A 14110-nucleotide genomic window follows, 5' to 3' on the forward strand; every position below is an offset into this window, starting at 1 on the left:
AGCCGATGGGCTGAGGATGATGAAGCTGAACCAGGAGCTGCATATTCAGGGCACCGGGCTTTAGGGTCTGATGTATTTTCTGAGGTGCTCTGTGTCTTTCTCTTTCGCTGAGACCTATCGGTGCTGAGGAATTGCCAGTCAGGACAGCAGGTCTGGCTCCAGGAGCACACGGAAAGATGGGATTTAATTTAAGTGCTGCGCTGAGAGTTTCACTAAAGCACCGCTGGCAGGTTGCGCCCAGAGGCACCAGTGAGCAGCCGCGCTGGAAGAGAACTGTCCTCCCTCGCAGGATGGCAATAAATCCTGGCTGCAACTCAGTGGGTTTTAAATCTTAGAGGCTGTAGGCAGAACTACAGAGCAGGCGTTCGTGCAGTGCCTGGCATTGCCCCCTTTACTCGCCCTCGGGACTGCGCAGTGCAGCGGGGCTCCCGGGGTCATGGGTCGGCTGTCCCGTGGCAGTGCTGCGTCAGCTGCAGGAGGAGGGAACAGCTGGACCCGCAGCGCCTTTTCCCCCTTCCTGGTGCAAGTTACAGCTGGTTCCAGCCAGCTCCGTGTCCCTGGCACTGTCTCACTGATCAGCTCTTATCTGCAGCGTGTGCCCGGGGTGATTCAGCCGGCGGCTGCACACACACCCCTCGCCTGATCAAGTCAGGAGCGAGCACAAGGCGGGCAGAGGCACTGCTGCAGTCGTTTTTAAGCATCTCAGGTAGTTTTTAAGCATCCCACGGCCTGCAGCCCCTAATAGCTGTAGGAAGCCAGCATCCCAGAATCCCGTTCTCAAGGCCAATGCAAAGCGGGCTGAGTCACTGGTTCGATCTCTGTAGGAAGCAGAAGGTGCACACGGGATTAAAGCCGAGCCTGGAGCAGAGCGGGATGCCTATGGCAAGGTCACTGCAGAGGCTCTTTCGGCTCGTTCAGGCTGCACGGAGAGATTGTATTTAGGAACACAGAGGGGCTGCTGAGCCTGGAATTGCCCTCTACAGGACAGGATCATCAGTTCCCAGACCCTTTTTTGTCCTCCTAGCCCAGGCTGCCCCCAGAAGCCAACATGAATCCTCATCCCCAGCAGCCAGGACACGACTGCGATCCCAGGTAAGATGGCTCAGCAGTTTTACACCTGGATGTCCCAGGACATTGCTGTCCTCCTCGATGTTCCCCAGAGCGATTCTTCCCAGAAGTAAGGCTGTAGTAAGGCTGCAGCAGCGATGTGCCAGGCAGGTGGCTGGAAAGAGGAGCTCTCTTTGATAATTTCTGCTGTGCAATTTATATAAAGATGTGGACAGAGGAGCTGAAGATTGATAACACACCGAGCCTCCTCAAAAGGAAAGATGTGATCCAGCTGCGCAGTGTTCTAAGCACACATGCACAAAAGGAAAGGAAATATGTTTAAACATGAAAGGCATGGTATTTACAAATACACTTTGAAATCGAATTGCTATTGTTGCACGGAAAATGGGATAATCACATTAGTACAATCAAGAAACTCTTTATTTTCTAGTAACTGTTGATCTGAACAAAAGAGAGAGATCTGCAAGCAATGACTGCTGCATCTGATTTCCATTTTTCTTTAACTGAATCTCTGATAAAGACTGCCTTGGAATATTTGCTTTGTGTCTCAAAAAAATGTATCATCTACAGTTGCACCTCAGCAGAAAAAATAGGTTTAGTATGGAAGATCTCTCAGATCATCTAAAATGAATCTGTTAATTGCAGAAAATCAACCAAATTTATGCCCTGAAGCACTGAGAAAATATATTATTGTTAGTGCTTAGCCCCAGTCTGCTCCAGAACGGGCTCAGAAGACTCGGGAGTGCTCTCATAAAGTATTTTATCACAAGATAAAATGCCCTCAAGCATGTGCAACTAGTCGCACACTTGTAGGTAAGCATACACACACCGTGAATGTAAAAACACTTAAAGCTCAGACGCTGCTTATCAACTGACACAGAAGAAAAATGGGCAGTTCCCCAGGGCAATGTGTATCATCGGCAGAGCCTGCGTGAGGCAGCACCCACTGCCCGCCCTGGTAACGGGAGAGAGCCCGCGCCCCTGGGTGCTGGGAGGCCCATAAAGGAGAGTCACACCTATCTGCTTGGGTACACACTGCACAAATTGAAGTGGGATCTATTCAGGGGTTGTCATTAATTAAAGAAAAAACACTTCAGAAACTGCTGACGAACTGATTAAAAGCATGGAGTTAAAACCCAGCCCTCTTGCAGCCCCATTTGAACAGTGAGGATAAACTCAGGATCCTGTGGCAGGAAGAGCAGAGCAGCAAACAAGCTCACGGTGCCAGCTGCAGGGTCCTGCTCTGACAATACTACCACACACATCTCACCATTTTTCTGGATTTTTCACAGTTCTGTTTGTGTGGTGTTTAAAGTAAGGTATCTGTATTGCCCCAGGCAGGACTGGGCCCTGCACCACTCATCCAACAGCAACTCCACAGAAAGGTCATTGGGTGAATTTAGTCAAATAGCTAAAAGTATTACAGAATATGACTTGGAGGGTTGTTTTTTTGTGTGTGTGTGTTTAATTTTTTTTTTTTTTAATAACCATTTGGCCTTGTTTTGCTCGGGATCCATCTGTCTCTGTGTGGCTGCGTTCATCGCTGCACTTGGGAACGTCTCTCCCCTGACAGCAGAGCAGGATTGATGTCAGAGGCTAACAAGGGCTGTGCCATTAATGCTGTAGATGATGGGTAGGACACCTTACAGAGAGCCATCTGAGCCTTATGTTAATTAAAACAAGCTTTCATCACTGCTCTTAGACAGCTTCAAGTCCTTTTGACTGACTGATTACGCAGCGCTTGCAAAATGCTTTTGTTTCTGATTATTTTCTGACAGTAAAGGAGAAACGTTGAACTGACAAATGACCTTTGCGTCGGCTGTTAAACACATTTCTCGAGCAGACTTTGGGAACACCCGTTCCTCCTTTGGTTTGCTAAAACCGCGTTGTGTGCCCCAGGGGCTGCCCAGGAGCCCTGCAGCAAGAAGATGGTGCCAGAAAAGCCACGGCCTGAGCTGACTGGATCAGATACAGGGCGACAGGAATGAACACCCCTAGGGAATGGCCTCTTGTTGAGCCAGGGAAGGTTTGGGTGGGAAATTCAGAGACATTTCTCCTCAGGAAGAGCAGCCAGGCGTGGGGACGGGTTGCTGAGGGAGGTGGTGGCGTCCCCATCCCTGGGGGTGGTCAAGGGGAGGTTGGACGTGGTGCTTGGGGACACGGTTCGGTGGCTGACGGTGGTTGGGGCAGTTGGACCAGCTGATCTTGGAGGGCTTTTCCAGCCCTAATGGGTCTGGGATTCAGTGATTCTATGATATTTGGCCTTTACTAGTATTAGTGTATAATATTGTGTATTACAGTGATAATTGCAATTATTAATATTATGTAAATATAATGTAATTGTATATGATTATACCATATTACTATTATAACGTCCTACACTACTCCTGTGTGACAGTCCACACGCAGTTAACACTACACAGAGCAGCAGCAACCTCACACAACGGCCACACCAACACATTTCACACCAACACGGCGTCCAGTACCACCACCACGTTTAATGAAGCCAGCACCACGTCCAGTACCACCAATACCCTTAATAAATGCCATTTGTACCACCAATACCCTTAACAAACCCCCTTTACCCCCACCCCACCACCCCCCCTCACGGCAGCGCCCGGCGGCACCACAGCGCCCCGCCAGGCCGCCGGGGCGGCGATGAGGCGAGGATTCACCCGAGTGGGCGGAGCCTCGCGGTGAGGCCACGCCCCCTCGTGCCGGGGCGCTGGGCGGAAGCGCGGGGGGGAGGGTGGGGAGAGGGGGGGGCGGGGCGTGGTGCGCGCGCTGCCCGCCGCCCTTCCCGCCGCAGTGCTCGGGCGCGTGTGCGGCCCCCGCAGGTAACGGACACCGCCGGGACCCCCCCGGAACCCCCCCATAACCCTCTATAACCACCCCATAACCCCATATAACCCCCTATAACCACCCCTTAACCCCCCCACCCTCAGCCCGTGACCCCGTTCCCTTCCCCATCGCCTTCCCGGGGCTAACGGCGCTTGGGTTGTGGAGGGGGAGGAGCGGGAGGGGGAAACGGGGGGCACTGAGGGGGCACTGAGGGGCTCTAGGGGGGCACTGAGGGGGTTTTGGGGGGTACCGGGGGGGTGCGGGCACGTGGCGCCTCCCCGCCCCGCCGGGCACGTGGTGCCCCCCCCCCCCCCCCGTGGTGGTCCCGGTCCCGGTGTCCCCCCCCCCTGACGCCCCCTGCCCGCTGCCCCCCCCCCAGCCCGCCGCCATGGCCGACGAGCTGGACTTCACCACGGGCGACGCCGGCGCCTCGTCCACCTACCCCATGCAGTGCTCGGCGCTGCGCAAGAACGGCTTCGTGGTGCTCAAGGGGCGCCCCTGCAAGATCGTCGAGATGTCCACCTCCAAGACGGGCAAGCACGGCCACGCCAAGGTGAGCCCAGCCCCACACCGCAAAGATTTGGGGATGGGGCAGCGCCATTGGGGTGTAATGCCCCCCCCCCAGTGCCAGGACCCTCACAGGGTGTGTGAGCGGGGTGGTGGGACTTATAGGGCCATGCTGTGCTGCCCTAGCACAGCCCCGTGGTGCCCGACCCCAGCAGCTCGCCCGCGGGAGGTGCCCCCGGTGCCTTACGTAACGCCAGGCACGCAGCCGCTGCCTGGGCCCCGTTCTGCCGTCTCGCCGTGCTGCTGCTGCTGCTGCTGCTGCTTCCCGTCCTGCAGCACGGAGCGTGTTCCCTTCCCGCGTCCCTCCTGCCGGGGACGTGAGGGCTGCTGGGGCCTGCTCAGCGGCGTGACTGCGTGGTGGCTGTGGGGCTGCGTGGTGGGCATCAGGAGTTTTACAACAACCAGGCTGCTTAAAAGTCAAAAGCTAGAGCTCTCGCTACCAAGCTCTTACCGTTTTTTTTTTTCCCTCTCTCCCTCCCTTTGCCTTTTTTGGCTCGTTTTATTAGGCTCTCCTGCATTCTTAGATATTGAAACCGTTGCAAAAGTGAAAGGAGCTGAGGAGAGCAGCCGGTAGCCCAGCAATCCAAGTGGGAGCTGCTTTAATCGCAGTGCATGGCCACCTCTTCTGGTCTCCTTACCCCTCACGTTGTCCCTGTTCTGTTTCTCTGAACAGCTGGAGCCTGAAATAAATATTCTTTTAACAGTCCTGTGCCACATTGCGCTTTGGCTTGTATCGTAGGACTCGGGTAGGCCATGGCTGTGCAAGATAACTCCCTGGGTGATCTTCTGTAACGGGCTGCGAAGGGATATCTGAGAGGCCTTCTCTCAGGGCCTGGGCTGCTCTCATACAGCAAGCAGAGGGGCTAGGCAGGATTTTGTCTGTTTGATGTGATCTCTTAAAAAATAAAAATAATAATTAAAAAAAAAAAAAAAAAGAAACATGCATGGGACAAATGGTACTGATGGCAGTGGAATTTTGCTCCTCTAGGACAAGAGGTAACTGAGCTTATTTCTGTTTTCTTGTAGGTCCACCTGGTTGGTATCGATATCTTCAATGGTAAGAAATACGAAGATATTTGCCCATCAACTCACAACATGGATGTTCCAAACATCAAGAGGAATGATTACCAAGTGAGTTAATAGTCACTGTGTCTACCCACACGTTGCAAAGCTTAAAGCTCCCGGTACCACGAGTAAACTATCTTCACCTCCAAACTGTCTGTCAATTAATAACATGCTGTTGCCAGAAGGTAGAGAACTAATGGTTTGGCACACTTGGCTGTCTCAGTGGGGCATTGCTGCACCAGTAGCATTTACTGAACTGTTAAAAGTGTTGGAGTTTGCTGTATGGGAGAGCTGCTCCCTGTACCACCAACCTCATGCAGCAGTCTTTAGAAATGATGGGTAGTAGAAATAATTTGGAACAGCGTTTCTTCTAGCTGATGTTATAAGGTCACTTTTTTATTCTTTGAGATACTGGCATCCTTTAGAGAGAGGCTTCCCTGCTATTAGGTACTACTACTATCTAAAGGATAACCAGGTTTCCACATAAACGTGAATTTAATCATATATTGTGATTCACAATTTCCCCCTTACACAGGTGAGTCAACAAAACGCTCTTAAGCCACTTCTGATGCCAATACTAACTTGCTGTGGTGCTCTCTGCTTCTTGTGCAGGAGCTGGCTTTAGTTGAGCTCAAGTAATTTCAGTAATCTGCTCTGAAATACATACATACAGAGGGAATTGACAGGCTTCTGTAACACTTTCCGTGATCCTAAAAGTGGCCTAATTAGGGTTGAGTTGTAATGTCTCAGCCATCTTCCCATTGTCTTGGGAGTAGTGGGGTAGTTCTGGTCAGGAGCTGGTACATCCCGATTGCTGGGAAAGCTGCAGTTGCTCAACAAAGCCAAAGTTGGAGTGTTAGCAGCTCTTCAGAACAGTTGATTCCATTTAAAGTGTGGCTAGCCTGTCTTGGGCCTCAGAGCTTCCAAGGGGTCGTTCATGTGGTCTTGGTGGTCTTTCTCTCCTGTTCTTGGGCCCTTAATGCTACTGAAATTCTTGCTGTTTTTCAGACTTGTTAGGGTTACCTTTGGGATGTACTGTAACGTGTTGCATGTACCCTAACCTGCTCTGTCAAAACGGCTGTTCCTTTAGCTCAGGATTTCAATTTGGTTGAAAACAGCATTATAACAGTGGTGTAGAGTTTGGGGGATGTTCCCTTATTTATTCCTTAGCCTGTAAAATAAATAACAGTATATCACTGTACAAATGAAGGTATCGAAGTTTACAGTTGAACAATTCTGTACTTGCTACACCTTAGAAAAGGAATGCTATTCAGAGAACACTGTTCCAGTTATTGCTTCTAATTCACAAATGTAAAAAGCTGATCCAGTGACCTCGAAGCAGACATCTTGTAAATCACAAGAAAGAGTTTTGCAGTGCCCTACATACTAGGAAATAACCAGAAGGAACCAGAAGGGTTCTGGTGATTTAATCTGTTGTTTAAATTGACTTAAATTAGTTTTTTTAAACTGTTACACTAATTCTTTAGTGCTGAGATTGTAACAGTTAGTTGGGCCTTCTGCTTGTCTTCAGCTGCTGCCTGCTAGTGAGCGCTAATGTTAAACTTTATAAAAATGAATTTCTCTTCACAGCTGATAGGTATTCAGGATGGGTATCTCTCCCTGCTGACAGAAAGTGGTGAAGTTCGTGAGGATCTAAAGTTGCCAGAAGGTGATCTGGGCAAAGAAATCGAAGGAAAGTTCAATGCCAATGAAGATGTGCAGGTACAGAATAAAGCAGACAAGAAGAGCTGTGGTTAATTGCGCTTGACTGTACAATGAAGAACTCAATATTCTAATATCAACCATTTGTATCTCTTCATAAAGAGAGGGTTAGAAGTATGGGAATTGGTCCTTTGAGATTCCTTGGAAGTAATTCTGTGTTGGAGCAGCCAATAAGGCACCAAAACCTGGCTCAGTTGACAGTGAAGTGATATGGGGGTTTCAAACATCTAGATATGTTCCAACAGCGCTTTCCACGCAGTGTAAATTGGAGCCTCCACTCCTCCTTGTGTAAAGCTTTGATGTAATCTGGGCTATAGAAACAGCTTAAAGCTGAAAACAAGCCGTGATGTGCTTAGGTCTTGCACTGTGAAGGTCTAGCTTGTTTGGAAGGAAATAGTGTAGTACCCTTAGATGTCAAAAGCTTTAGTGCTGGCTCTTTTGCTGAAAGCAATTTTGTTTTGATTATAAATTTACAATAGTCTCATCTGCTAATTTTGACAGCTTCAGCATCCTTTCTTCTCAAATGAAAGGTGGGATAGATGATGGCGTGAACGTCCGATGGTGTGAACTTCTAGGAGCAGTTCTTCTGTCCGGGTTTGGAACTCACCTGCTTGTCTTTTTCTTCCAGATATCCGTCATAAGTGCAATGAATGAAGAATGTGCTGTAGCCATAAAGCCTTGCAAATAAAGAGGATCGCCAGCCCCGGGCAACTGCTCAGGTCTGGACAAGCCACAGATCTTTAAATTTGGTTCTGATTGTCACCAAAGCTCTGGCCTTCACAAGCAACCTCATTTCTTTTTTGAATTGTTAAAAAGCAGTGCTGGATTCTGGATTAGTGTTGCAGGCTAACTGGCAGTTTTCAAAATCACTGAGACTTTAATTTCCTAATTGTAACTATTTTAACATTCCTGTGGGTTTCAGCTATGGATCTAAGAAACCAATCAGGTGTTACTAGTGGATATATTTTTATTTGCTTGAGCAAAACAGTGTTTGTCTGTATGAACAGACAAAATCCAGTATTCAGGGGCTTTTAGATAAGCTAGTAGGTATCTAGGATTATAAAGTGACCTAGAGCACAAATAGTATTTTTCTTGACATGTTTAGATAGAACTGACAATAAAAAGTAGCAATTTTTTTTTTTTAAAGCTTAAGTATTTTGTGGATTGGGACTCTTGCAGAACTGTAGGTGCCAATCACAAATTTTAGACCAAGAAACTCAAGTGATCAAAAATGCCAGCTGGCTTGACCAAGCCCCAGTGGCCATGTGCAACTTAACTGTATTACCTCTGTATTCTTCTTTGCCAACTCGTTGGCTTATTGTAATGTTAAAATGGTGTCAAAGCCTACCTGTGGTTTAGGCAGGCAGTTGGAGTATAGGGTAGATAAGACATAGATAGGTCAAGGGGACACAAAGGTGAGAATGGATGCTAAAGCTATAGACTTTCACTCGAGGCCTTTGTCAGACTTGAAAAAAAAATAGAAAAATGCAGTTCAATTGCTTTCCTTTATTGTATTTATCTTAAACTATAAAAGGGTGACAAACTCCATGGGAATCTGTTGCAGTGCTTCCAGCTTTAGGTTTTAATCTTCAGGTTCAGACCATATTTTTGTAGCACAAGGACCACATGTTTTTCAAAAAGTGGGACAAATTGTAGCATCGAGCCTAAACTAAATGCATGTGATTCTTTTAAAAAAAAAAAATAGAATTATTGTATTTCTAAAATATAGACTTGACAGACAATACTGAACAACCGTGGCTTAACTAGAAAAATAAACAAGTTGCTACATAGTTTAGAAAGCTCCTATCCACAGGAGTCATTGAAACACATGCATGCCTCTATTTACTAGCTTAATAGGCAAACGCAAAGCTTTTCCGAACTAGTCACGGAAGGATAGCTAGCATACTCCTGTTTATGGCATTCAGCTTCAATTCTAAGACTTACTGACTCTTCATGAGTGGGAAACTTCTTAGCCCATGGCTTAAACCTTCCCTTACAGTGGATAAACTGTTCCGTGGACTTGCCTTAAGCTTCAGCAGCTGTTAGCAGATGGAGGACAACTTGTAAACACGCTGCCCTGGGCAGCCTGCGTGATTCAAACTCTATTGGCAGTGAGAGTCAGACTTCACACTGCTGTTAACCTCTTAAAATGTTCTTGGCTTAATAGTATGTACTCTAATCCCCAAAGGGCTCATGGCAACTGTCCTGAACAGCCCTCGTACGTAGTGTGGTAGGGCTTAGCAAACCTCAGAAGTCTAACATAGGTGGCAAAAACACACGTCCTTCATAGACTTCTTACGACAGGGAGAGCAGTTCAATGAAGGTGAAGACAGCAATAAACAAACATACTCCGGTAATGAAGCACAGTTACCTGGGACACCTGGCAGAGAAGTCAGATAGTTCTGTGTGCTCTTGCCTAGCACAATGCACGCTGCAGGTGAACTCTACAAATAGCACCTTGACTGAAGTGACAAAAAAAAGCGGTGGAAGCAAGAGATGGAAAGGAATTCAGAGCAGTTTCTAAGGATGTGCTTAAGAGTTTAAGTTAGTCTGTGCTATGTTCCTTTCTGCCTCCATCAATGGTATCTGAGGGACAGGCTTTGTAAGGTTTGGAGGTGACTAAACCATTGATCGTGGTCTTAACAGCAGGCTGATCTCTGTGATCAGATGTCACACAGGAAGTCAGAGGTTGCTGTCATACTAAGGCAAGCTCTAATGCTGTTACTGTGCTATAAATGCTTCTAAAAATGCTTGAAGTCTACAAGACTTGGATTTGCTCTCCTTCTGGTGGGGCTTTAGTCCACTTTCAGGTGCCTGTCAGTCCCCAGAAACCTTGTTGGAAGACAGGTATTTGATGCAACCGGCCCACAGTCTAGGTATTTAATTAGACTGTAAGTTTTCTGGGCTGTTTTTTAACTTGTTTCTACAAGTGGGCTTCTGGTCTGGATGGAGTTTCCAGGTACTGCAGCAATCTAAAGATCAAGGTTTTATGGCCTCCAGCTTGCTGGAAGAGCCCTCCTTGGGACTTCAGGATGTCCTATCACAACCTTCAGTTCTGCAAGACTTAAATGATTCAGTACTTCAGTATAGGTTTGTTCTTATATACTTAGTTGTCTTTTGTGAAGCACTTCAAACACTACAGAAGTGCGTAGCATTGGTTTGTCATGCATGAAGTTTCCCATAGGTAATAATACATAAGCATGAGTCTTAAGTATAACCTCCAAGTTTCAGTAAGGTTGAACGTTGCTTCTAAATTAGAACAAATCTTCGAGACTTTTTTTTTTCCAAGGTGTCTGTCTGCTGTCAGAATAATTTGCAACAAACTTTGCTTGTGATCAGTAGTCCATCTAGATGCGTATTTGTAAGATTCCTAACCAAATGCTTAGGGAAACTCCTCTTTCATAGCTTTACTTTAAAACAAACGTTATCCATCTACTTGTTTTGTAGTACTGTCTTTAACACTTTAAAAGAAATTGTGTCAAAACGGAAAGCTATAAGCTGCTGCAATTGCTTAAAATAAAGGCTGAGAAGACTAGGAAGCAAAGAAAAGTATTTCCACTCCAAATAATGATGCATTTTTTTATGGCTCCAATCCATTGAGTTTCTCATGCTACTTTACAGAATTGGAAAGACTGCAGTGTTTCCTGCCTCAAATGTTGGCACATAATATTTCAAGATTTCAATAGATCCTTCTACTTTTTGCTTATAATGGTGGTTTTTCAACTAGGCTCTTGCTAGTTGAGCCATGTTCTCAGGGCTGTTTTTTTTTTAAGGAGTTAGCTGAACTTCATTGTTTTAATGTAACTGCTTTCAAGCCTCTTGCAGGTTTTTCTAACCCATAACGTACCAAGAAATGGTGCACAGTCTGTAGCTTCACAATACAGGTAATTTTACAGAATCTGTAAAGAAGTCAAATTTGTTGACAGTTGAAACTCTTATGGTTACTGCAGGTCAGTCTTACAGAACTCAAAAATCAATAAAATCCCACTTTTCTTTGGTTAATTAGAACGTAGTTTGTTACAGTAGAATTAAACTTCAGGATAAAAAGACCTCGTAAAGGATCTGTCGTGCGTCTCACGCTGGGAAGCCACCGAAGGCTCGGCTCCTGTGGGTGTCGTGGAGCAGCAGCTCGGCGTGCCAGGATACTCGGAGCCTCTTCGCCGCCTGCGGTCTGGCCCCACGGTTTCTGCCTGCAGGAATAACTCGCCGTGGGAGCTGCCCTCGATGTTTGCTGTGTCGCTGAACCCCCTCTTAAACGTGCTGTGTGTTGTAACCGTGCCCTGGCGCGAGCGTGGGGAGGTGTCCCCTGCTTCTGGGGGACCCAAACCCTGTCAGAGCCGTCACCTGAGGGAAAGTGTGTCCCCGTGGTGCCGGCTCCCCGTGTTTGTTTTAGCAGAAGCGTTGTTTTATACCACACCGCCAACCGGGTGGGAAATGTCAGTGTCTGTTTTGCTCCAGAAATAATAAAAAGATCTCGGTGTTGTGGGGGAGCTGAGCCGTGCTTGCTGTTACGGGGCTGGGGGTGAGGTGGGGTGCTTGTGGTTACGGGCTGTGTTGGTTTGGGTGAGATTTGGGCACAGTTTGGGTGCATTTTGGGTGCCGTTGGGTGGTTCTGAGGTGTTTGCAGCTTTTCTGTCAGGCGCCTTGTCCCTGCTGGCCGGCCCCTGTGCTTGCCGGGTGACTTAACACTGTTTATTAACGCTCGAGCAGCTCGGCCTGGGATTGTACACGAGGCAGAAGCGCTGTTGTTGCTGTTTTAGTGGCAATTTCAATAAAAAGGTGACTCGCCCCGCTGCGCCTCAGAGTGCTCTGTCACGGGGGGGGGGGGGGGGTGTGCGGGGACACCGCCTCCGGGGCCGCGCCCAGCCCCGCCCTCCCAGCATCCCCCGCCCGCGCAGGCGCGCCGTCCCGCGCTGCGTGCTACGTCACGACGTCGGGCCGCCTATAAAAGGAGGGAGCGGAAGCGGCGCCGGTCTTTCGGCGGCAGGCCGCGGCGGAGGCGGCATGGGGGCGGTGAGTGCAGGGGCTGGGGAGGGCTGCGGGCCGCGGCGTGCTCGATGAGGTCGGTACTGATTTGTTCCTTATTTATTTATTGGTTTTAGCAAAAGGACAGGAAGGCGAAGAAGGCGACGTGGAAATTCTGCCTCGATTTGACCCACCCTGTCGAAGATGGGATCTTCGATTCCGGCAACTTTGTAAGTGGCGAAGGCCTCGGTCTGTGGGGCGGCCGGGCGGCGGCTGGGGAGCCGCGAAATTAACGATTCTTTAATTAATCGGCGGGGTTTGAGAGGATCCTGGGCTTATGCTTAGTTTATAGATACTTTTTTAACCTATTCATGGATTTTAAATTGAATCCTTTCTTAATGTGGTTATTTTTACAGTGTGCAATTCAAAATAAATAAATAAGTAAAGTTTTATTGCATTATAGACATCTATTATAGTCATTTTTAACGTTGCTCCATGGCTAGGGTCCCTTCCCTAGTTCATACCTAGGGTCCCATTCCCTAGTGTTCTACTTCTTCTCTGCTGTTGAAACAGGAACAGTTCCTAAAGGAGAAAGTTAAGGTCAATGGAAAAACAGGAAACTTGGGGAACACCGTTCACATTGAGCGTCTGAAGAACAAGATCACGGTGACATCTGAGAAGCAGTTTTCTAAAAGGTCTGCCTTCTGTTTGTGGGTTTTAAACACTGTTCTGTTGGATCTGACGCATTTTAAATGTGTACAGAGAAGGTGTTGGCTTAGATCTTTGTAGTGCACGTTGATATTAGTGAGAGACAGTTCAAACAGGTTTACAAGATCAGGTATTAAAAAACGTTTCTTAAAGCTCAGGACTTAACTGCAAATCAGTGCTTCTCTAATACAGACATACTGATACGGAGGGACTTTATATAGTTTGTTAAAAGTGTAATGAGGAAAGGCATGCTTTTAAGGTCATAGCTGAATTCATATCATGGGTGCCTGTTTATTAATTACTTAGCTATGTTAAAATGGGTGGGGAGACACTGGATGCCGCAGTCTTAAAGGTGTTCAGGTTGGATGGGCTTTGGGCAGCCTGGGCTGGTGGGAGGGGCCCTGCCCGTGGCATAATGATTCTAAAAGGTTCGTGTACATGGTATGTGTTGTGGCAAGAGAAGCCCTAGAGTCAAATGAGGCCTTGATCTATTTAGTGTGCTAGGGCACGCAGGAGATCTCTACACTGATGTAGGCGTACAGTTCCCTGTCCACACTCCCGCTTCTCTTTTCTGATATCAACGTCCCAGTATTTGTTGTGTTAAACATGATTTAGAGCTACTTCTTAGTGCTCTGGAGTTAACTGGCCTTGAGTTACTTGGTCAAAATGCAAATAATAATAAGTTTTAATATATCACAAATGAAGATGTAGGTTTATTACCTATTACACGTGATAATTCTTGATTTCTTGATGTAATTAGTGTTGAGTCACTCCTTGAGAAATTCAGCATGTAAAAGTTGCATTGTCCTGATAGACCCTGTCTTGGGTGGAGTTCAAGTTGTAGTAGGGATTGCGAAATGACAGAGTTCTAACTTACAATTAATATTCCTAAGGTACCTGAAATACCTCACAAAGAAGTACCTCAAGAAGAACAATCTTCGTGACTGGCTTCGCGTGGTTGCATCTGACAAGGAGACATACGAGCTACGCTACTTCCAAATCAGTCAAGATGAAGAAGGATCAGAATCCGAGGAATGATGAAGCTTACCTTTATACTTACTACAGTGTACAAAAAAAATAGAACATCTATTTATGAGAACACTTAACTTATTGGTGAATAAAGAATTTGTACTCTGTTGGACAGAGCGTGGTTAGTTTTCAAGCCGTTTTCTTA

At 47.2% G+C, this 14110-nt stretch overlaps 2 protein-coding genes across 3 annotated transcripts; both read left to right on the forward strand.

Annotated features, from left to right (window-relative positions):
• Positions 1-3835: 3835 nt before the first annotated feature.
• On the forward strand, positions 3836-12051 carry EIF5A2 (eukaryotic translation initiation factor 5A2). Of its 2 annotated transcripts, XM_082766961.1 has the most exons (6): positions 3836-3905; positions 4289-4462; positions 5503-5607; positions 7132-7263; positions 7892-7982; positions 11270-12051. In XM_082766961.1, the coding sequence occupies exons 2-5, from the start codon at positions 4298-4300 to the stop codon at positions 7949-7951; spliced, it is 462 nt and encodes a 153-aa protein (XP_082623087.1). In that variant the 5' UTR covers positions 3836-3905; positions 4289-4297; the 3' UTR covers positions 7952-7982; positions 11270-12051. The 2 variants fall into 2 exon arrangements, with proteins under 2 accessions (XP_082623087.1, XP_082623086.1); XM_082766960.1 differs by having other exon boundaries at positions 7892-12051.
• Positions 12052-12226: 175 nt separating this feature from the next.
• RPL22L1 (ribosomal protein L22 like 1) lies at positions 12227-14079 on the forward strand. The gene is made up of 4 exons (XM_082766962.1): positions 12227-12276; positions 12366-12458; positions 12802-12923; positions 13830-14079. The coding sequence occupies exons 1-4, from the start codon at positions 12268-12270 to the stop codon at positions 13972-13974; spliced, it is 369 nt and encodes a 122-aa protein (XP_082623088.1). The 5' UTR covers positions 12227-12267; the 3' UTR covers positions 13975-14079.
• Positions 14080-14110: the final 31 nt, after the last annotated feature.

Source organism: Aythya marila, assembly GCF_965140915.1.
Source record: "Aythya marila genome assembly, chromosome: 9".
In the NCBI taxonomy this organism is placed as follows: Eukaryota; Metazoa; Chordata; class Aves; order Anseriformes; family Anatidae; genus Aythya; species Aythya marila.